Source organism: Cetorhinus maximus, chromosome 15 (assembly GCF_964194155.1).
Source record: "Cetorhinus maximus chromosome 15, sCetMax3.hap1.1, whole genome shotgun sequence".
In the NCBI taxonomy this organism is placed as follows: Eukaryota; Metazoa; Chordata; class Chondrichthyes; order Lamniformes; family Cetorhinidae; genus Cetorhinus; species Cetorhinus maximus.
The window spans coordinates 89174470-89198026 of record NC_135893.1 but is presented as its reverse complement, the minus strand read 5'-3'; the positions used below and the strand labels follow the sequence as shown (position 1 = coordinate 89198026).

The 23557-nt window shown below is 42.9% G+C and overlaps 1 protein-coding gene across 7 annotated transcripts in view; it reads right to left on the bottom strand.

Moving 5' to 3' along the window:
- tsc2 (TSC complex subunit 2) overlaps positions 1–23557 on the bottom strand; it is a 120718-nt gene that overhangs the window by 2656 nt on the left and 94505 nt on the right. For all 7 annotated transcript variants that reach the window (XM_078558922.1, XM_078558927.1, XM_078558921.1 and 4 more), the window contains 8 exons: positions 21584–21732; positions 19564–20096; positions 17689–17767; positions 16645–16731; positions 9380–9566; positions 5773–5912; positions 1265–1343; positions 296–387 (listed from right to left, as the gene is read on the bottom strand). In XM_078558922.1, the coding sequence (XP_078415048.1) occupies positions 296–387; positions 1265–1343; positions 5773–5912; positions 9380–9566; positions 16645–16731; positions 17689–17767; positions 19564–20096; positions 21584–21732 (1346 nt within the window). The remainder of the gene's footprint in view (positions 1–295; positions 388–1264; positions 1344–5772; positions 5913–9379; positions 9567–16644; positions 16732–17688; positions 17768–19563; positions 20097–21583; positions 21733–23557) is intronic.

Sequence of the window (23557 nt, the reverse complement as noted above, 5' to 3'; positions counted from 1 at the left end):
ATATGCATCAAGCGGAACAATGACTTGAGAGTCAGAAACCAGTATCAACTGCTAGGAAGAGGCACAGCCTTGTCCAAATGTTTGGCAGTGATATCCAATCAATGTAAAAAATTTAAAAAGACAAATAAGCTTTGAATTCCAAACTTTTTATTTCATGCCACAAGGCAATATTCACTTTGGACATGAGCAGAAATCTATCGTTGTGATTGGAGTCGACTCCTGTCTGCATAACCGTAGCTAAACCCCTGCAGTTCTACGCACAAAGAGCTGAATTAAACAACATCCTTATACTTACATTTGCATGCAAAGCCATTTGTCGCACTAACAGGGGGAGATTCTTGTCTGACACAATCCTAGCCACACTTGTGTCAACCAGCCCTTCCATATCTATAAAAGAGCAAAATTAACCTGCATCACCTGCTGAGATACCGTGTACAAACAAAAAACAAATTATACCTTTATCTGAAGTCATTTACTCCCAATTACATAGATACTGGTATTATATAAAATTACAGCACAGAAACAGGCCATTCAGCCCAACTGGTCCATGCCAGTATTTGTGCTCCACTCAAGCCTCCCCCTCCCCCTTTTCATCTAATCCTAATCAGTGTCATTTTCTGTTCCTTTCTCCTTCGTACTCATTCTAGGATCCTCTTACATGTATCTATCCTATTTTCCTCAACTATTCCTTGTGGAAACGAGTTCCACATTCTGATTCATTATCTAGCACTCATTCCCACAAATAAAAAAAACAATATGTGGCTTTAAAATGTTCACTTAGGGTTACCATACTGAACTGATAGGACTTTTGACTCAAGAGTGAGAAGGTTGCAAACATTAGTCCAGTATTTGAGCAGATAATCTGCCGGCATAACAGTGACCGGACGTTACTTGCTTAAATACTTTGGGATGTTGAGAATGTTACACACAGATATGAATGAAATTTCTACCTTAAAATGTCATAATCCACATTCATACTAACATATCAAACTTAGCGTAGGGTTAAATAAATTCAATAAATCATGTTAAGATATTTGAAATGCCTTGTATTTAAATACATGTAATTGAAAAACGATCATAAGGAATTTAAACTGCAAAAGTTAGTATTTCTTTGGTGAATATTTATCATCCAAATTGGGAACTCATGCATGGCTGCAATGAGTGGCAGTCCATGGTGTGTATGCAGCACCCATTTAAAAACAAATGCAAACATTGATACTAATCATTTACAAAAATCAGCAGCTTGTAATGATCCATCACTTACCCTTCCGTGCTTGCAGGGTTACTAGGTTGCTCTCAAAGTCTAGAGGCTTAATCATTATTTCCACAAAGTTAAACTGACCCTATTAAGATAAACAGAAAAACAAAGAGAAACCGTTTCAGACAGTGGACTTCTAAAAAGCAGATCCAATGCATACCAATCTCTTACACTGGCAACCTGTTTGTTTGCATATACTGACAAAGTGAACACAAAAGTCGCTATCAGAAATGGAACAGCAGATCGCACCACACGACCTACATGGCACAAAGCAGGAGGCCACACTGATGGCAGCACTTACATAGCCTCAGAGTTTTGTAATTATGCAAATTTCATAGAGCTGATGGCAAGCAATTACCAAGAGGCAATCTGCTGATACTTCAAAGTGCACACTCTAAATCAATCTGGATTACATGAGAAAGTTTAATGTGGGCATAATCACAATTACATTATAACCTTGTAAACACAAGTGAAGTACTAACAATCAATTAGATAGTATATGCAACACAGCAACAGGTCATTCATCCCAACTGGTCCATTCTGGTGTTGAAATGAGTCTCATCACTCTTGATCTCTCTTTAATTCCTTCCTTCCTTCCTCATGGAAGGCTGGATTTTCCCAGTCCCATGGAGATAGTGGGACTGGGAAAACATAGAAACATAGAAACTAGGAGCAGGAGTAGGCCATTCGGCCCTTCGAGCCTGCTCCACCATTCATTATGATCATGGCTGATCATCCAACTCAATAGCCTGCTCCCGCTTTCTCCCCATATCTTTTAATCCCTTTCGCCCCAAGAGCTATATCTAACTCCTTCTCGAAAACATACAATGTTTTGGCCTCAACTACTTTCTATGGTAGCGAATTCCATAGGCTCACCACTCTCTAGGTGAAGAAATTTCTCCTCATCTCAGTCCTAAATGGTCTATCCCGTAGCCTCAGACTGTGACCCCTGGTTCTGGACTCCCCCACCATTGGGAACATCCTTCCTGCATCTAGCCTGTCTAGTCCTATTAGAATTTTATAGGTTTCTATGAGATCCCCCCTCATTCTTCTGAACCCCAGCGAATATAATCCTAATCGACTCAATCTCTCCTCATATGTCAGTCCCACCATCCCAGGAATCAGTCTGGTAAACCTTCGCTGCACTCCCTCTATAGCAAGGACATCCTTCCTCAGGTAAGGAGACCAAAACTGCACACAATATTCCAGGTGTGGTCTCACCAAAGCCCTGTATAACTGCAGCAAAGCATCCCTGCTCCTGGACTCGAATCCTCTGGCTATGAAGGCCAATATACCATTTGCCTTCTTTACCACCTGCTGCACCTGCATGCTTACCTTCAGCAACCGCTGTACAAGGACACCCACGTCTCGTTGCACATTCCCCTCTCCCAATTTATAGCCATTCAGATATTAATCTGCCTTCCTGTTTTTACTACCAAAGTGGATTAGATCATTTATCCACATTATACCGCACCTGACATGCATTTACCCACTCAGTCAGCTTGTCCAAATCACATTGAAGCATCTCTGTATCCTCCTCACAGCTCACCCTCCCACCCAGCTTTGTGTCATCTGCAAATTTGGAGATATTACACATAGTTCCCTTATCTAAATCATTAATATATATCGTGAATAGCTGGGGTCCCAGCATCGATCCCTGCAGTACCCCACTAGTCACTGCCTGCCATTTGGAAAAAGACCCGTTTACTTCTACTCTTTGTTTCCTGTCTGCCAACCAGCTTTCTATCCATCTCAATACACTATCCCAATCCCATGCGCTTTAATTTTACACACTAATCTCTTATGTGGGACTTTGTCAAAAGCCTTCTGAAAGTCCAAATAAATCACATCCACTGGCTCCCCCTCATCAACTCTACTAGTTACATCCTCGAAAAATTCCAGTAGGTTTGTCAAGCATGATTTCCCTTTTGTCAATCCATGCTGACTCTGTCCGATTCTGCCACTGTTTTCCAAGTGTTCAGCTATTAAATCTTTTATAATGGACTCTAGAATTTTCCCCACTACCACGTCAGGCTGACTGGTCTATAATTCGTTTTCTCTCTACCTCCCTTTTTAAATAGAGGGGTTACATTAGCTACCCTCCAATCTGTAGGAACTGTTCCAGTGTCTACAGAATCTCAGAAGATGACCACCAATACATCCATTTCTAGGGTCACTTCCTTAAGTACTCTGGGATGTAGATTATCAGGCCCTGGGGATTTATCAGCCTTCAATCCCATCAATTTCTCCAACACCATTTCCTTACTAATACTGATTTATTTCAGTTCCTCCCTCTCACTAAACCCTGTGTTCCCCAACATTTCTGGTATGTTATTTTGTGTCCCACTTTGTGAAGACAGAACCAAAGTATGTCTTTAGTTGGTCAGCTATTTCTTTGTTCCCCATTATAAATTCCCCTGTTTCTGACTGTAAGGGACCTACATTTGTCTTCACCAATCTTTTTCTCTTCACATACCTATAGAAACTTTTACAGTCAGTTTTTACGTTCCCCGCAAGCTTACTCTCGTACTCTATTTTCCCCTTCTTAATCAATCTCTTGGTCCTCCTTTGCTGAATTCTAAGTGCTCCCAATCCTCAGGTCTGTTGTTTTTTCTGGCCAATTTGTACGCCTCTTCCTTGGGTCTAATACCATCTCTAATTTCCCTTGTAAGCCATGGTTTGGCCACCTTTCCTATTTTACTTTTGCGCCAGACAGGAATAAACAATTGTTGCAGTTCACTCATGCACTCTTTGAACGTTTGCCATTGCCTATCCACCATCATCTCTTTAAGTAACGTTTCCCAATCCATCACAGCCAACTCGCACCTCACACCATTGTAGTTTCCTTTATTAAGGTTGAGGATCCTAGTCTCAGAACCAACTACGTCACTCTCCATCTTGATGAAGAATTCTATCATATTATGGTCGCTCATCCCCAAGCACAACAACATTGCCAATTATTCCTTTCTCATTACACAATACTCAGTCTAGGATGGCCTGTTCTCTAGTTGGTTCCTCAATGTATTGGTCCAGAAAACCATCCCGTATACACTCCAGGAATTCTTCCTCTACGGTATTGTTACTAATTTGATTTGCCCAATCTATATGCAGGTTAAAGTCACCTATAGTTAGATGTTCCTTTATCGCCAATAAAACAGAAAGCCATTTTAGGCCAACTCCCCACACGTTCCTGGGAACGGGGTCAGCTGCCCGCAGGAAGCTCTGTGGAAGAGGCCAGTAGTGAATTAGTCCAATTAAGACCCCACTTAGGGGCCATTTTGAGTCAGTGTCGGCATTCTACCAAAGTCGGAGTGGCGCCTTGCCAAGAGCTGAGGCTGCAGGCTCAATTGAGGCAGCCTCCCTGTGGCAGGCCAGAGACAATCAGCGCCAGGTCTTCTATGCCCCAAATGATGGGGCTGCAGGAATGAAATGCCACAAGCCAATCAATGAAAAACCCTGCAAAGGGGTTTCCCCTCTGACCTGATGGCCCAAAAGGCCCGAGGAGTCTTCAGTACATCTCTAACGTGTTGGCCAGTGAGGGTGCCTGACCGCCATCCTTAATAGCGTGGCAAGCAAGGAGACAGCCAATTAAGAGGCCACAGCCTGGCAGATTGCAGAGACAGTTTCGCTGGTAGCAAGTGTGGGCTAAGGGGCTCCATTTGGTTCAGAGGTTGGGGTCCCAAAGCCTGCAGGAAAATTCAGCCCATGCTTATCTAGCTTCCCCTTAAAAGCATTAATATTCCTCGCCTCAGTTGCTTCTTGTGGTAGTGAATTCCACGTTCTAACCACTCTCTGGGCAAAGAAGTTACTCCTGAATTTGATTATTGGGTTCATTAGTGGCTGTCTTATATTTATGACCTAGTTCAGGTCTCCCTCACAAATAGAAACATCTTCTTTACCTCTACCCTATCAAACCCCTTCATAACCTTGAAAGCCTCTATTCGTGTTTTCTAAAGAAAAGACCCCCAGCCTATTTAATCACATTGTCAAATATATTCACAAACATGTCACGGGCTGTAAGTAGGTAAGACAGTTCTCTAAGAAAAATATCTACTGTCTTTTGGGACAGTTAAACAATCTTTTGATTGCCTTTTAAGTCAGCAAAAGCTTAAAGCCAAGATTGCTCAATCGGCTGGTTAATCACTCTGAAACGTGACAGCAACATCGAGTAGTTTAGTCTAAGGGCAACCCAGTAATTTATCGCTATTCTTTTTTTAAAACTGCTGCTGGGATCCACTAAATTTTGAGGGGAGGGCGAGGGAGTGAGCGAGCGAGGAGGGAGGGGAGGGCGAGGGAGTGAGCGAGGGGGTTGGGGAGGGGCGGGCAAGGGAGCGAGAGAGGGTGGAGAGCAGAGCAGGGGGGTGGTGAGTGCGAGAGGGGAGCGGTGTGGCGGGGGAAATTAGTGCGAGTGGAGTGGAAGCTAGGGGGTGGTGGCAGGAGTGCGGGCGGGACCCAGGGCTTGGGGTGGGTAGGTGCCGGAGCACGAACGAACATGAAAGCAAGAGAGAAAATACCTTTATTGTTCCCAGTTTGTATTCTTCTTCAGTGTCCTTGTATATTACCACCACATAGTCATTCCCTATGTGCCGTTTCTTGTTGCAGCAGGCTTTATCTGATTCTTTATTTGGCATCAGGGTCGCGATGTGAAAAATTGCTTCAATAACATTGGAGAAAAGAAAAGTTCATCACTACAGAGGAAAACGCTGAGGGAATAGAGGGAGTCACGTTTTGCAAACGCATCGGAGTAATTTAGGCGACAGTGTAAAACAGGTCATATCTGATCAGCCACATGTTGCACATGTCTCCCAGTGAAGTCAATCTGGAGTAAAGATGCAAGTCTTTAATAATAATCATGAAACTACGGGATTGTCATAAAAACCCATCTGGTTCACTAATGCGCTTCAGGGGAGGAAGCCTGCCATCCTTACCTGGTCTTGCTTACGTGTCACTCTGGACATACTGCACTGTGGTTAACTCTTAGCTGCCTTCTGAAATGGCCTAACAAGCCACTCAGTTCAAGGGCAGTTAGGGATGGGCAATAAATGCTGGCCTTGCCAGCGATGCTCATCCCAAGAACATTTAAAAAGAGGAATGAAAGCCAGGAGAAATGTTCAACAGGCAGCAGAATCAACATCACCCATTTACATAATCATCCAAAATCTCAATGATGCCCCACCATTATTTACAAGCATGTTGCCAGGGCTTGAAAGTTGCAGCTATGAGGGGAGATTGGATAGGCTAGGGTTTTCCTTAGAACAGAGGTGGCTAAGGGGTGACCTAATTCATGTGTACAAAATTATGAGGAGCCTAGATACAGTAGGCAGTAAAGATTTGTTTCCCTAGTTGAGGGGTCAATTACCAAGGGGCGCAGGTTTAAGGTGATTGGTAGAGGAGTGAGAGGGGACATGAGAAAAAACTTTTTCACCCAGAGGGTGGCGGGCATCTGGAATTCACTGCCTAAGTTGGTGGTTGAGGCTCATTTAAACTCATTTAAAAAGATACTTGGGTCCGCATCTGAAGTGCTGTAACCTGCAAGGCTATGGGGCCAGGTATTGGAAAGTGGGATTAAATAAGTGGCTTGTTTCTTTTTCCTCTTTTTGGCTGGCGCAGATATGATGGGCTGAATGGCCTCTTTCTGCACCGTAAATTTTCTATGGTTCTATGTCCAACAACATCTGCAATCTGAAATTTTCAGATTTGTTCTACATCTATTTAATTATCTGTTTAATATTAATAAGCCTTGCAATTTTTGGATATTTTTCATTTCCTGAATTTGAGTCAAAAATTTGAAATCAGAGTAAAAAATAATTGTATCATGGGCAAATAAAATACTTACAATGGCCATCACGAAATAGAACATTAAACTGAACTATCTCCCCCATTGGCTCAATTATCTGTAGATGATGAAAGCACCCTCTACATCAGTGCTCTTGGAGTCATAGAGGTCCACAGCACAGAAAAAGGCCCTCTGGCCCATCGAGTCTGTGCCGGTCAAACAAGTATCTAATTATTCTAATCTCATTTTCCAGCACTAGGCCCATAGCCTTGTATGCCATGGCATCGCAAGTGCACATCCAAATACTTGTTAAATGAGGGTTTCTGCCTCTACCACCCTTTCAGGCAGTGAGTTCCAGATTCCCACCACCCTCTGGGTGAAAAAATTCTTCCTCACATTCCCTCTAAACCTCCTGCCCCTTACCTTTAAACATGCCCCCTGGTTACTGATCCCTCCACCAAGGGGAAAAGTTCCTTCCTGTTTACCACATCTATGCCCCTCATAATTTTATACACCTCAGTCATGTCCTCCCCCTCAATCTCCTCTATTCCAATAAAATGACCCCAGTCTATCCAACTCTCCTCATAACTAAAACTCTCCAGCCCAGGCAACACCCTGGTAAATCTCCTCTGCACTCTCTCTAGTGCAATCACATCCTTCCTATAATGTGGATTCCAGAACTGCACGCAATACTCTAGCTGTGGCCTAACCAGCGTTTTATACAGTTCCAGCATAACCTCCCTGCTCTTATATTCTATGCCTCGGCTAATAAAGGCAAGTATCCCAATATGCCTTTTAACCACCTAATCTACCTGTCCCGCTATAATGCTGTTCGTCAGCATTGGGTGAAATGGGTGCTGGAAAAGGTGTAGGCAGAGAAACATAGGGTGAGAAGAGAAATGAAGTGGCCCCTTAACTAAACAGGGAAACTCACCACCTGTCACACCAGCACTGGCAAATGCAGTTTAGTCAGGCTCAGAAGGGGCATGGAATTATCAGCTTTAACCTTAAAATGATACGGTTTATAGCATTTAACTGGCACTTAACATTTGAATGGGTGAATATAAAATCAACCATACCTGCTTTACTGAAATCCTTCAGGCTCAAAAATTAGGAACCCCACTTCAAACAATAGTGAATAGGTCCCCTGGGAAGATCTACTGCTTTGACTCAATGTATGCAATCTTTCATAAAGCGCAAATATTTTTCTTATTATAGATTGAAAATTAACAGGTTTATGATCCCCATGTCAGCAGTGTTAGGAGTTAGATACCAGTATCAGTCGTAGTTCAGTTGGTAACACTCTCTCCTGAGTCAGAAGGTTGTGTTCAAGTCCCACTCCTGGACTTGAGTGCAACAGCCTAGGCTGACAATCCTGTGCAGTACTGAGGGAGTACTCCGCTGTCAGAGGTGCTGTCTTTCAGATGAGATGTTAAACCAAGCCTGCTCAGCTGGATGAAAAAGATACCATGGCATTTTTTCGAAGAGGAGTTATCCACCAATCCCCCACCCCTCCCTGATATCCAAGCCAATAGTGATCTCTCAATCAATATCAAAAACAAATTAAGGTCATTGTCAATCACATTGCTGGTTGCAGGAGCTTGTTGTATGTAAATCAGCTGCCACATTTCCTAAATTACAACAGGGACTACACTTAAAAGCTCTTCATTGGTTGTAAAGCACTCTGGGACGTTCTGTGGTCATGGAAGGTGCTATATAAATGCAAATATTTCTATACATTTCTTCTTAGATATAAACCCAAAATTGGTAACATGGCACCGAAAAGTATGGGTAAAGGTGAGAAGACAAAGAAACAAATTAAAACAGTAACTTACTGCTATTGTTGATCTAAGAGATATTCTCCGCTAGTATTCCTGCCCTGTCCAACAGCGACCTACGTTTACACAACTCTTCTAGTTTAATAAAATGGTGCATTATCAAAATAAAATTGCCAGGTGGCTAAATGCTTGATCAAAGAGGTCAGTTTTAAGGAACGTCTTAAAAGAAAAGGGAGGAGGAGAAAAATGGAGGGGTTTAGGGAGGCAAATCCAGAGCTTAACGCTGAAGGCACAGCCACCAACGATAGAGGGATGAAAATCGGGAATGCATAGAAAAGCAAAACTAGGGAAATCTTGGTGGATTGAAGGGCTGAGGAAGGTTTGAGCATTCCTTCCTTTTCCTGGGTCAAATTTGGATCAATGATCTTGTGTCCTCATCTAAGTGCCATGCTGAGTGGTGTAGGCAGCCAAGTACTGACATATTTAACTAGGGGAAAGGGAAGCATGAGGTGGTTTCAGACATCGCTGCTACTGTTCGTTCCAGTGTAGCAAGTTATATTCACTTACCTTGCATGATGTCGTCATGCCAACAGTAGGTAAACTGCCCGTCATCACCGTACGTGTCAAGGCCACCAAGGAAAATTTGTTCTGGGTTACAGTCTTGGAGGTAGATCAATTTACCAAGGCCTGTCAGGAACTGTGCATACCTGGATGAGCCATACGCATTGGACAGAATTTCAACTTCATTATTAATCTGAAACATAATAAAACCCAGGTTAAGCCAAGGGTTTATTCACTGAACTTTAGTGAATAAACTGAAGTTTAGCATGCACATTTGAGGTGAAATATACACTAGTACAAAACACTTGCAAGTTGGTTTCTAAAGACTAATCACACTGAGAATATGATGAAACAGATGTGTTAAATCGGGATTAGTTGTCCCACATTACCAATGAAATCATCGACTAATAGGCTCCATGCAGGAGTCCTGTGACAGATTATTTGTACAGTTTGTTTTGCAACCATTTAATTTAGCACAAATACTAACCCTAATTTCAAAGCTTCCTTTGTTAATAAAATATTAAAACAAAACACACTGAAGACCATGCAACAATAGACAGAAAAATTCAACCAAAGGCCCAGATCTTCTGGTCAGCGATGACGTTGGGGTGATCGTTGCTAACTGAGAAAATCTCTGCGGCCTGATCTTTTTGGATCCTTCAGGCCGGGACTTTCAGTCCCAACTGCAGCAGCAATAGATCAGCACAGCCATCCATCGGGAGCATCGGTGAAGAGAGGCAGCGCAGGGGTTATGCCCCCTTTTGACGACATCAGCTGCCGTATTCAGGTAAGTGATTCAAGATCTCAAATTTTCAGCGAGAGGGTGGGTGGGTGAGTGAGAGACGGGAGTGAGGGGGTTAGATGTCGGCAGATGGGTTGGTGGGGATGCAACTGGGTGTTGGTCGGGGTGGTGAGTTGGGTTGCGCTGATAAGCACTGAGTTACGCCAAGATTAAACTGTGTAAGAATTTTGGAGAGGTACCTAGCCCAAGTCTCTGACATGGAGACCAGCGTAAGAGACACTTGAGGAGGGTCCAGGGCAGCACAAATCAGCCCATAGGAAATTTAAACTTTCTGGGCAATTACAGCACTTACGTGTGCATCAGGACCTCCGATGGGTTCTAAAGCGCATCAGTGACAGACAGCCCATCATTCACCACTGTTAAAGATGATCTGGCCCATTATCTTTGTGTTTTCATATGGTCACATCTACTGCAGATGTAGCTACAAATTTCAATATGAAGGGACTCCAAAACAGGAAAGAGCGGGAGGCAAACTAACTGATTTAAATGAAAAAAGAAAATGCTGGAAATACTTTGCAAGTCAGGCAGCATTTGTCATAGAGTCAGAGTTTTACAGCATGGAAAGAGGCCCTTCGGCCCATCGTGTCCTTACAGGTCATCAAGCCCCTATCTACTCTAATCCCTATGCTATGGCATTTCAAGTGTTCATCTAAATGCTTCTTAAATATTGTGAGGGTTCCTGCCTCTACCACCCTTTCAGGCAGTGAGTTCCAGATACCCCCCACCCTCTGGGTGAAAAAATTTTCCTCAAATCCTCTCTAAGCCTCCTGCCCCTTACCTTAAATCTATGCCCCCTGGTTATTGATTCTGCCACTAAGGGGAAAAGTCTTTTCCTATCTAGCCTATCTATGCCCCTCAATTTTGTACACCTCAATCAGGTCCCCCCTCAGCCTTCTCTGCTCCAAGGAAAACAATCCCAGTCTATCTAGTCTCTCTTCATAGCTGAAATGCTCCAGCCCAGGCAACATCCTGGTGAATCTCTTCTCACCCTCTGTAATGCAATCACATTCTTCCTATAGTGTGGCAACCAGAACTGCACACACTACTCCAGATGTGGCCTAATGTTTTATACAGCTCCCTGTTCTTGTATTCAATGCCTCGACTAATAAAGCCAAGTATTCCATAAGCCTTCTTAACCACCTTATCTACTTGTGTGCTGCCTTCAAGGATCTACGGACATGCACACCATGGTCCCTCTGATCCTCTGTACTTCCTAGGGTCCTACCATTCATCTTGTATTCCCATGCCTTGTTAGTCCTCCCAAAATGCATCACCTCACACTTTTCAGAATTAAATTCCACCTGCCACTGTTCTGCCCATCTGACCAGCTTGTCTATATCATCCTGTCGTCTAAGGCTTTATGGAGAGAAACAGAGTTAATGTTTCATAAGAACATAAGAAATAGGAGTAGGCCATTCGGCCCCATAAGTCTGTCCCATCATTCAATAAGATCATGGCTGATCTGCCCCAGGCCTCAACTCCTCTTTCGTGCCGGTTCCTCATAACCCTCAACTCCCCGATATTTCAAATATCTATCTAGCTCCTCTTTAAATACTTTGTGATCTAGCCACAACTCTCTGGGGTAGAGAATTCCAGACATTCACTACCCTCAGAGAAGAAATTCCTTCACATCTCAGTTTTAAATGAGTGCCCCCTTATTCTGTAACTATGTCCCCTTGTTCGAGATTCCCGCTCTAGTGGAAACATCTTCTCAACATCTACCCTGTCAAGCCCCCTCAAAACCTTGTACATTTCAATAAGGTCACTCCTCATTCCTCTAAACTCGAATGAATAAAGGCCTAACCTGTTTAACCGTTCTTGATAAGTTAACCCCTTCATCCCAGGAATCAGCCTGGTGAATCTCTTTTGAACTCCCTCCAATGCCAGTATATCTTTTCTAAAATACAGGGACCAAAACTGCACACACTGCTCCAGGTGCGGCCTCACCAACACCCTGTACAGTTGTAACAAGACTTCCCTGTTTTTAAACTCCAACCCCCTAGCATTATAGGCCAAATTTCCATTTGCCTTCTTAATTACTTGCTGCACCTGCATGCTAACATTGTGTTTCATGCACAAGAACACCCAGATCCCTCTGTGCTGCACTTTTTTGGAGTCTCTCTCCATTTAAATAATAGTCTGCCTTTTGATTCTTCCTACCAAAGTGCATGGTCTCATACTTCCTATTTTAAACTACAACTGCCAAGTTTTTGCCCACTCACTCAACCTGTCTCTATCCCCTTGCAGATTCCTTATGTCCTCATCACAACATGCCCTCCCACCTACTTTTGTATCGTCAGCAAATTTGGATACATTACACTCTGCCCCCTCCTCCAAGTCATTAATATAGATAGTAAATAATTGAGGCCCTAGGACTGATCCTTGTGGCACTCCACTCATTACGTCTTTCCAACCTGAAAAAGACCCATTAATCCCGACTCTGTCTTCTGTGTGTTAGCCAATCCTCGATCCAAGCTAATACATTATCCCCAATACCATGAGCTCCTATCTTGTGCAATAATCTTTTATGTGTCACCTTGTCAAATGCCTTCTGGAAATCCAAATACCCTACATCTACCAGTTCCTCTTTATCAACTCTGCTTGTTATATCCTCAAAGAACTCTAGCAAATTTGTCAAACATGATTTCCCTTTCACAAAACCATGTTGACTCTGTTTGATTGCATTAAGCTTTTCTAAATGTCCTATTTCTTCCCTGATAATGCGCTCTAGCATTTTCCCAACGACAGACGTTAGGCTGACTAGCCTATAGTTTCCTGCTTTTTGTCTCCCTCCCTTCTTGAACAGGGGCGTCACATTAGCAGTTTTCCAATCCTCTGGGGCCCTCCCGGAATCCAGTGAGTTCTGGAATATTTCGACCAGTGCCTCCATTATCTCTGCAGCCACTTCCTTTAAAACCCTTGGATGCAGGCCATCAGGTCCTGGTGACTTGTGGGCCTTTAGTCCCATTAGTTTGTCAAATACTTTGTCCCTCGTGATAGAGACTGTTACAAGATCTTTCCTCCCATTAGCTCTTTACTTATCTGATATCTTTGGAATGTTTATAGTGTCCTCCATCATGAAGACCGATGCAAAATATTAGTTTAAATTATCTGCCATTTCCCTGTTCCCCGTTATCAATTCTCCAGTTGTATCCTCCAAGGGTCCCACATGCACTTTAGCTCTTTCTTTTTATATACCTATAGAAGCTCTGCTGTTGTTTGTTTTTATAATCCTTGCCAATTTACTTTCATAATCAATTTTCTCCCCTTTTATTAGCTTTTTAGTCATCCGCTGCTGGCTCCTAAAAATTCCCAATCCTCTGGCCTACCACTAATTTTCACCACTTTGTATGCTTTAGTTTTAGATTTATTACTCTCCTTGGCCATCTTTGATAACCACGGGTGGTTGATCCTTCTCAGTGAGTCCTTTTTGACCGGGATAAATTTTTGCTGAACGTTATGAAATATCTGCCACTGCTCATCCACTGACCTTCCCTTTAGTCTATTTTCCCAGCCCGCGTTAGATAATTCTTTCTTCATACCTCTGGAATTGCCCTTATTTAAGTTGAGGGCACTGGTTTGAGACCAGAGTTGCTCGCCCTTAAACTGAATTTAAAATTCTACCATGATGTGATCACTAACCCCTGGAGGATCCTTAACTACAAGATCTCCTATTAATTCTACTTTATTACACATTACTAGTTCTAAAAGAGCCTGTTCCTGGGTAGGTTCTGCAACATATTGCTGTAAGAAACAATCCCTGGTGCACTCTACAGATTCGTTTTCCATGTTACCCCTGCCAATCTGACTGGTCCTGTCAATATGCAAATTAAAATCACCCATGACAATTGTAGCGCCCTTCTTAGACGCCTCCATTATTTCCCGATTCATACTTGGTCTTACAATAAGGCAACTCTTCAGGGGCCTATAGGCGACTCCCACCCGTGGCTTCTTCCCCTTGCGATTCCTTATTTCTATCCAAACTGATTCCACATCACGATCTATGGCACCTATATCACTACTCACCACCGCACTGATACCTTCCTTTATTAACAAAGCTACCCCACCTCCTTTCCCATTTTTCCGGAACGTCATATTTCCTTGAATACTGAGTTCCCAGTTTTGGTCACCCTGCAACCACGTCTCTGTAATAGCTATCAAGTCATATCCATATATTTCTATTTGTGCCATCAACTCATCTGTCTTGTTACAAATGCTGCGTGCATTCAGATAAAGAGCCTTAAGCTTCAACTTTTTACCATTATTACTCATTCTGGTTCTAATTTCTGCTGCACTCTTCTGCTTATGTTTTCTACCCCTTCCTGTCACACTTTGATTATCATTCGCCTGTTCACTACTCTGCACCTCTGCTCTCTTGTTTCTTTTTGATTTTTTAAACTTCCCTTCAATTGAACCTTCCCACCCACTAATTAGTTTAAAGTCCTATCTACAACCCTAGTTATACGATTCGCCAGGACACTGGTCCCAGCATGGTTCAAATGAAGCCCGTCCCAACAGAACAGCTCTCTCCTTCCCCAGTACTGCTGCCGGTGCCCCATGAATCAGAACCCATTTCTACCACACCAATCTTTGAGCCACGCATACCTCTCTAGTCTTATTTACCCTACACCAATTTGCACATGGCTCAGGTAGTAATCCAGTGGTTATTAGCTTCGTGGTTCTGCTTTTTAATTTAGACCTGAGCTGCTCGTAGTCCCTCAGCAGAACCTCTTTCCTAGTCCTACCTATGTTGTTGGTGCCTACGTGGACCATAACTGGATCCTTACCCCCCCAGTCCAAGTTCCTCACCAACCCAGAAGAGATGTCCTTGACCTTGGCACCAGGTAGGCAACAAAGCCTTCGGAATTCTGTCTTTGCTGCAGAGAACAGTACCTATTCCCCCAACTATGCTATCCCCTATTACTACTACATTTCTCTTTTCTCCCCCAACTTGAATGGCGCTCTGTACCACAGTACTGTGGTCAGTTTGCTCATCCTCCCTGCAGTCTGTGCCCTCTTCCACAGCGGAAGCAAGGACCTCGTACCTATTAGACAAGGACACTGGCTGAGACTCCTCCAAAGCTAAATTCTGGATCCCCATCCCTGCCTCACTCGCAGTCACACCCTCCTGTCCCTGACCACAGACCAAATTTGATGTAATTAATCTAAGGGGTGTGATTGCCTCTTGAAACAGTGTCCAGGTAACTCTTACCCCTCCCTGATGCGTCGCAGTGTCCACAGCTCGGATTTCAGCTCATCAACTCTGAACCGAAGTTCCTCGAGCAGCCAACACTTGCTGCAGATGTGGTCACCGTGGATCACACCGACGTCCACCAGCACCCACATATTAAAGCTGCAACACATCACCTGCCCAGCCATCTCTATTCTATTTAATTAATTTGGATGTTAAATATTTTAAAGGTGAATTTCTTAACTGTACTCTTAGTTGTAAATAAGGTCTCCTGATTTAAACCACTTAGCCAATCAAAAGAGACACAGATGAGATACCCACCAATCATCTACCTGTTTTCCTTTGACATCACACTTCAGCTCTGACAGGTGGAAACAGGTCGAAGGGGCTCTCTGCTGCCACTGTTCTCCTCACGCAGGCCCACTCTCCATATCTGAGCTCCCGGCTCACCTTGCTGTTTTAAAAACTGTAAAAATCCCAACTCTCCTCTCGCTGCTTTAAACTGTGAAACTCCCGCTCTCCTCTCGCTGCTTTAAACTGTGAACCTCCCGCTCTCCTCTCGCTGCTTTAAACTGTGAACCTCCCGCTCTCCTCTCGCTGCTTTAAACTGTGAACCTCCCGCTCTCCTCTCGCTGCTTTAAACTGTGAACCTCCCGCTCTCCTCTCGCTGCTTTAAACTGTGAACCTCCCGCTCTCCTCTCGCTGCTTTAAACTGTGAACCTCCCGCTCTCCTCTCGCTGCTTTAAACTGTGAAACTCCCGCTCTCCTCTCGCTGCTTTAAACTGTGAACCTCCCGCTCTCCTCTCGCTGCTTTAAACTGTGAACCTCCCGCTCTCCTCTCGCTGCTTTAAACTGTGAAACTCCCGCTCTCCTCTCGCTGCTTTAAACTATGAAACTCCCGCTCTCCTCTCGCTGTTTTAAACTGTGAAAATCCTGGCTCTCCTCTCACTATTTTAAACTGTGCTTTCAGGCCAACAGCCTTTCATCAGAACTGGAAAAGTTAGCAACATAACAGGTTTTAAGCAAGTACAGAGGCACGGGAGTGGGAACAAACAAAAGAGAGAATTTATGAAGGGTGGAAGGCTGAGGGGAATTAAGTGACAAAAGGGATGATGGTGCAAGGCAAAACGGGTTGGTAAGGAAACAAGAAACAAAAAGGTGGGTTTGGAGTTGATGCAAATGGGAATTGCAAACTCAAGTATATAGCTGTGATGTTAACCACTGTGAAAATGATCACAGGTCAATGTAATGGCTCACTGAGCTGTAGAAGACCCTTACCTGTCCTTCCCCAACATACACAACGCCAATCTTGTGCGTGTCATAAGGTGGCATCTGATCAAGAACTTTAATCGCTCGTTCGGTGATCTAAAATTTCAACAAAACTGCTCATGAGATACCTGTAGCTCTCAGTACATGCCACATTCATCTACAATATACAGGAGTATACAATGCATAGATATTAAATCTATTTGCAATTGATTTTTTAAACAAGGGGGTCCCACCATAATTACCTCACGGCAGCCTCATTTGAACATGTCTCACCAGCCTCCCATCACCACCACCAAATCAATATTGTGGAATTTTCTACCCAACACCATTGTGGCCATGATCTCTGCAAGGAAAAGGAATCATCACTACCTTCTCAGCTGACCAGCATGGGCAATAAATGCCTTGGCCAGCATAGTCTGCATCCTATGATTAAATAGAATCTTATTGCATAGAAGGCAGCCATTCAGCAATTGTGCCTGTGCCAGCTCTTTGTAAGGGGTACTCAATCAGCCCGACTTTTGTCTTGTAGTCCTGCAATTGTTTTTTTTTTCTTCAAATTTCAACCTATTCCTTTTGAAAGTTATCATTGAAGCTGCTTCCACAAACCTTCCAGGCAGTATATTCTTGATTACCATAACTCTCCATATAAAAAGAAAAATTCTTAACTCCCTTCAGAAAAGCTTCAAGGGGATGAATGCCCTACATCTGTGCTCATCAATTCCTAACTTCTCTCAACTCTCCACATAATCAAATCCCTCTTTCCCTGGGGTGTTCTGCTTCTCTTGCCCACTTAAGATACCCCAGACCAATCTTTCTAAGCCATTCCCTTTCAACTGACAGAAGGCAAATACACCAAGTTTTCTGCATGGAAACTGTGTGACGGTCGAATTTAGAGATGAAGAACCTTATTGCAGCCTGAGTGTTAGCCATATTACCACCCACTTCCCAAATACAAATCCACACAATATTGCATACTTGTCACCAATAGCAAATCTTATTTTAAATCGAGCAACATTCTCTGGTGTGACAATTCAAAGTTTTAACTTCACTCACCTCAGTCTTGGGCACTAGGAGGGGCTTGTTGGACTCACTGCCAAAGAATGGTGAATGATACAACTGCAGGAATACAAAACTGCAAAAGAAACAAAAACATGGAAACGTGGAACATTTGCAGCACAGGAGGTGGTCATTCAGCCCATCATTTCTGTGCCAGCTGAATGAGTTACTCAGCCTAATCCCACTTTCCATTTTGGTTTGTAGCGCTGTAGTATGTACAGTATTTCAGTGCATACCCTAGTATTGTTTAAATGTGACGAGGATTTCTGCCTCTATCACTCTTTCAGGTACTGAGTTTCAGTCCCACCTCCACCCTCTACGAGAAAAAGTATTTCCTCAACTCCCTCTCTAATCTTTCTGCCAATTTCTTTAAATTTATACCCCTTGATATTGCCCTCTCTGCTGAGGGAAATAGGTCCTTCCTAGCCACCCTATCTGGTCCCTTCATAATTTTATACACCTCAATTAAAGCTCCTCTCAGCCTCTTCTGTTCCAAAGAAAACAGCCCCAGCCTTTTCCAACATTTCCTCTTTTTTTTCTACCTCCTCTGATCAAGTTAGGGCTATAAGATGACTTCTCTTGGGGAGAAGGTACAGGAGCTACCAAAAGCTATGGCTTGCTTTAATTGCAGGAGCATTGTGTAGCAGCTTGCTGAGGCAGTAGCATGAATCAGGGCTTTGGGAGAACACAGACGAGCACGCAGAGCCAAAAAGGGCAGGCACTGGGACAGGTGTCCCAAAGCATGTCAAGGTCAGTCAGCACAGGGGTGATGGGTGAATGGGTGAATAGCAGACGGACAGCAAAACTTTGGATGAGCTTTGGTTTATGGAGGATGGAAGATGATAGACTGGCCATGGCAGCACTGGAACTGCTCAGCCTGGTGGTAACAAAAGCACAGATGAGGGTCACAGCAGCAGATGGGCTGAAGCAACAACGGAGACAGGTGATATTCCAGGGGTGGAAGTAAGCAGGCAGTCTTTGTGATGGAGAGGATATGAGGCTGGAAGCTCAGATGAGGTTCAAATAAGACTTCAAGGTTAAGAACAGTCTCTTTCAGCCTGAGATGGTGCCCAGGGAGCAAGGTGGAATCAGTGGTGAGGGAACAAAGTTTGTGGCAGGGGGTGGGGCAAACCATTAGCTTCAGATTTCTCAATGTTTACTTGGAGCAACTTGCAATTCATCAGGACTGGATGTCGCATTAACAGAGCCAGCGGAGGGGTTGGGGGAGCCGGTGGTGAGGTGGAGCTGGTTGTCATCAGCATACATGTGAAACCTGGCATCATGTCTTTGAATAATATTGCACAGGTGAGAAATGGGAGAGGGGCCAACAATAAGTCCTCATTCTCTAATGCCTCCCACTAATGTCAGAGATGCTTACTGTCACTCATAGGTTTAGAGCAATTCATTCACATCATCACTAAACATTTGATTTTATCATTTTTTTTTTTTTTACATGGATTACAACGATCCAATTGATCAAAAGTTAATTAAATACAGAAATGATCCCACGAGGGCCCTATGCAACTCTTGCATCCGTGGACTGTTTTGGCCTCTTGCACATATGATAAATGAAAGTTTGCAGTGTAGATGATTACCACTCATTTTATGCCCAATAGAATTTCTTCCCTTTCCCCATACCACCTCCTATTGTCCTGGTCAATACTTATTTCTCAATCTACATCACTAGACCAGATTATACAGTCATTATCACTTTGCTGTTTGTTGGAACTTACTGTGCATAAATTGAACACTGAGTTTCCTGCATTATAACAGTGAATACACTGGCTGTAAAGCGCTTTGCAACCTCCTGAAGTTGAGGTGCTGAGCAAATGCCATTTCTCCCCCCTACAAAAGAAACAAGGCCAAACGTACCTTGGGTTAATCCCACTAATCTTCTCTGCATTTGAAGCTGCCGATCTGCTTTGAACACCATCCCGCTGTGACCTTCTCCCCCTCCTTGATGGGGCAGAATCAGAGATGGTGTGGCCTCTGGGTCTGTAGCGGTTTGGGGACGGAGGCGGTTCCTTCTTTTCTGCTGGCAGCAGTGCATCCGGTTTCCTACTTGCGTCGCTGTCGCTAGTTTCCAATTTGCCATTTGAAGAGCATTCCTCTTCGATGCTTTCGGTCCGACTTCTGGGCTTCCCTTCAGCCGCAGGCTTCCCTTCAGCCGCAGGCTTCCCAACGAGCCCCTCTTTCCCATTGACCTCTGTCGCTTCTTGCAGGTTTTGAAGCTCGGGGGAGGAACTGGATTTATTGAGAATTTGAGCGCGGTCAATACTGAATTCTTCCTCCGAGCAATCCACAGATAAAGAAGATGGCACAACTTTTTCAGTTGGGATTCCCATTATTCCACTGTCCTCTGGTTGGAGAATTTTGTCTTCCTCCTGACTAGAAGTTGACGATGACTTTGGTTGGGGTTGGAAGGTGTGGGGGCAGGGGGGGCAGTGGAAACAAAATTTCCGATTAAAACAAACAGTTCACTAATTCAGTATTTCGTGAAACCTTTTCAGATCTTTGGCAACTGAGATAAATTCATTATAATCCATTTTAATTTAACTAATCCTATTAAATGTTCAATTTTCATATTATCCAGCTTTGCCAAATTACACAAATTATGCAAACTATATATTGGTGGGAAGTAGGGAAATACGTCATCTTGTCCCCAATACTGCCTAGAAACATATTTACAGAATATGAACTTAGAAAATAACAGACGAACAAAATCACAAATACAACAGAAAAGCCTGGCTAATTAAAATAACGGTAGGGGAAGGTGGTGGGGTAAAGCAAACAGGGCAATTCAAACTTGTCTAGCAGGAGGAAGTTTAATAAAGGAAAGGAATTTTATTTCTTAAGTGCCTTTCAGAAACTCAATGTCCCAAGGAACTTTACAGCCAATGAAGTATCTTTGAAGTGTACTAGTGTGTTGTAATGTAGGAAATGTGGCAGCAAAATTGCACTCAAGTATTCCATTGCTGTTTGTGGTTGCATGACTAGGTAATTGTTTAGTGACATTGGCTGAGGGATAAATATTGGCTGGGAGAACTACCCTGCTCTTTCCAAAATCATACCATCATCATCTTTTATGATTACCCAAGAGGGCAATTGAGGCCTCTGTTTAACGTCTCATGTGTTTTTGACACTGGAGTGTCAAACCAGATTACTTGCTCAAGTCCGTGGAATGGGGCTGAAACCAGAACCTTCTGACTTAAGAGGCGAGAATGCTACCTACCAAGCCAAAACTGACATCTGTTACTTAGTGAGAATTTTTTAAAAAAAAAATTTAATAATAATCTCAGCTGAGTAGAATTTAAAAGAGCTGGATGATAGACAAATCTAAGTTCAGTCAGGCTGTGACAGGATTCAGAAAAACAAAGTAATTAATGCAGCTCCAAAGGGAAGGTGTAAAGTGGAACACAAGTGGAAGAAACTCACAGGAAAAACAGGGGCAGGCAGCTAAGACTTGAAGTCAATGTTAATTCCAGACCACTACAGAGTTCTCTGGGGGATGCTGATATAATGATTTCCAACAACTTCCCATTGAATTTGGCTGCAGCAGCGCAGGAGGCCAAACAACTGAAAGATCAGAATGGTCACATGGAGATTGGGGCTCTGCTTGTGTGACAGAGCAGACATATCCGGCAAAGCGGTCACCCAATCCGTACTGTGGCAATTAATAAAGCTATATGGATGATGCACTCATCAATCACAATCTCAAACAAACATCTTGGATCCAAGAAAGTGGTAAAAAAGATAATAAAAAGACAGGTTTTGCTTCGTATGCAATGATCAGTGTGAAATAAACTACTGCAAGGATTGAAAGAAAATAGTTAGCTTCACGAACAATAAAGAATGGCCTTCCCCTGAGGGAGGCAGAGGTACATTCACTTACTCTACTGCAGTGCGCTGGACTTTTATCATAACTCTCTGCTGGCATGAAGATTGGCTCAAAGTCTTCAAGTTCTTGAGACTCCACAGGAGAGTCGCACGTCTTCAAGCGCATCCCAGGCCCATCACCTTCCTCTACCACTGCAACTGAATCTAGAAATTCAACTCAAAGTCAGAATGCAACCACGGTCTCATTCATCATTTTAATACAATATTGCCTTATACCTAGTTTCAAACTTTCTGAACAGACAAGGTCTTATTCAAGATACATGAGGGTTTGGGGAAGATGAACAATGTTTTACCCTTTCAGAATTCTCTGCAAAATAATCAGCAATAACAAGAGATTACAGCATTAATTATTGAAATTATCATCTACCCTTCTCTCTCCACTTACATCCAATGACAAGTAACCTTTTAGATTTAGCAATATGCCTGAACTGTAAATCATACAAGCCCAGCATCAATTTTTAATACTGAATTATTGTCCAACATGGATTAAATAAATCTCTGATTAGCAGTTTTATAAGTGCTGCCATGAGCGATAACTAAACTATTTTTTCTGCTTGAAGCAATTTGGAACACTACTATTCGATAGTATAAAGGATGTCAAGAGACCATTAGCTTCACCAACTGTACTATTTAATTCAGAAATTTCAATATACCACAAATCTCCAATAAAATCAATTTGTAACAAATTGCTGCGATGTCACACACTGTACTTAGGTTTTGTTTCACCTATGGCAAGTCAATTGAGCTTCTTTCATTTAAAGGAACAGTCTTTAAGAAGCAAGACACTTGTTTAGGGCAGCACTCCTGCCTTTCATTCTCTGCTCCTTCATTTTATGATTTTTTTTATTCACTCATGGGATGTGGGCATCACTGGCTAGGCCAGCATTTATTGCCCATCCCTACTTGTCCTTGGGAAGGTGGTGAGCTAAAAAGGAAATTAATGGCATTTTGAAGAAATCACTTATATAACTCCAGCAATACCTACATTTAATTTTCTAATCATACAACTTCCAGTTGCATAGCCCCTTTTAAAAGTAGAAAAATGCCCTCAGGCACTAATCTTTGAAGTTCTCCAAATAGATTATCTTTCAGTGTTTTGGCTAGTTAAACTTATAAATTTAATCCTCCACCATGTACGAGCTAAACAGAGTAGTGGAGATCCAATCTGCCACAATGCAATGCAATGCAGCTCTCCTCTTTTTCATTAGTTCAGTTAAACTGGTGATTTCAGCTGGGGCATGTTCTGATTTTTTTTTTAAAAAGTGCAAACTATGCAACACAAAATGATCCCAAGAAACTTCAGATCAATGATGTTTTTCACCAAAATAATGCTGGATGGAGCACCAACACACTTATCAGATCCAAAGTTGCCAGGAAACAAGGTGCCATAGAAGCATGTCTAAATTCAAAGTCAAAACCAAGGCTGGAATTTTTTTTTTTAACCTCCCAATTAGCTACGGTCCTCTGTTTTGCCATTTCGCTGAAATAAAAAATAATGTCACACGCAGCACATTACCTTCGTGTCTTCAACCTGCTTTCCTTGTCTTCAAGCCCTAATTCAACTCTTCCTTACTTCTGGTCTGTATCGAATCTTTCTTTTCTCCAGTGAACATTCAGTTAATTGCTTTTTGCTGAACTGAATCAACTTAAGCAAGTTAAAAGTTCCAATCACCAAATGGCAAACAACCAAACAGGTTTCTGAAACATGCAAATGCTTTGCACTAGGTTTTGCTGAGTTTATGCACCAACTCTACTTTTTACTGGAGCTAGGAATAGGAAGGGAGCAGGTATTTTAACCCTGGCATCTTGAGTTATGAAATACCCCTCACAGTTCACCCTCCTTTGTGTTTGCTCCAGCAGAGATCATTTTAGCAGAAGCTTGGCAAATGGAGTACGCTAAAATGAATAATCCTACTTCACAATCTGGCCGAATTCCTATTTACAATACTCTTGCTGATTGGACAAGAAA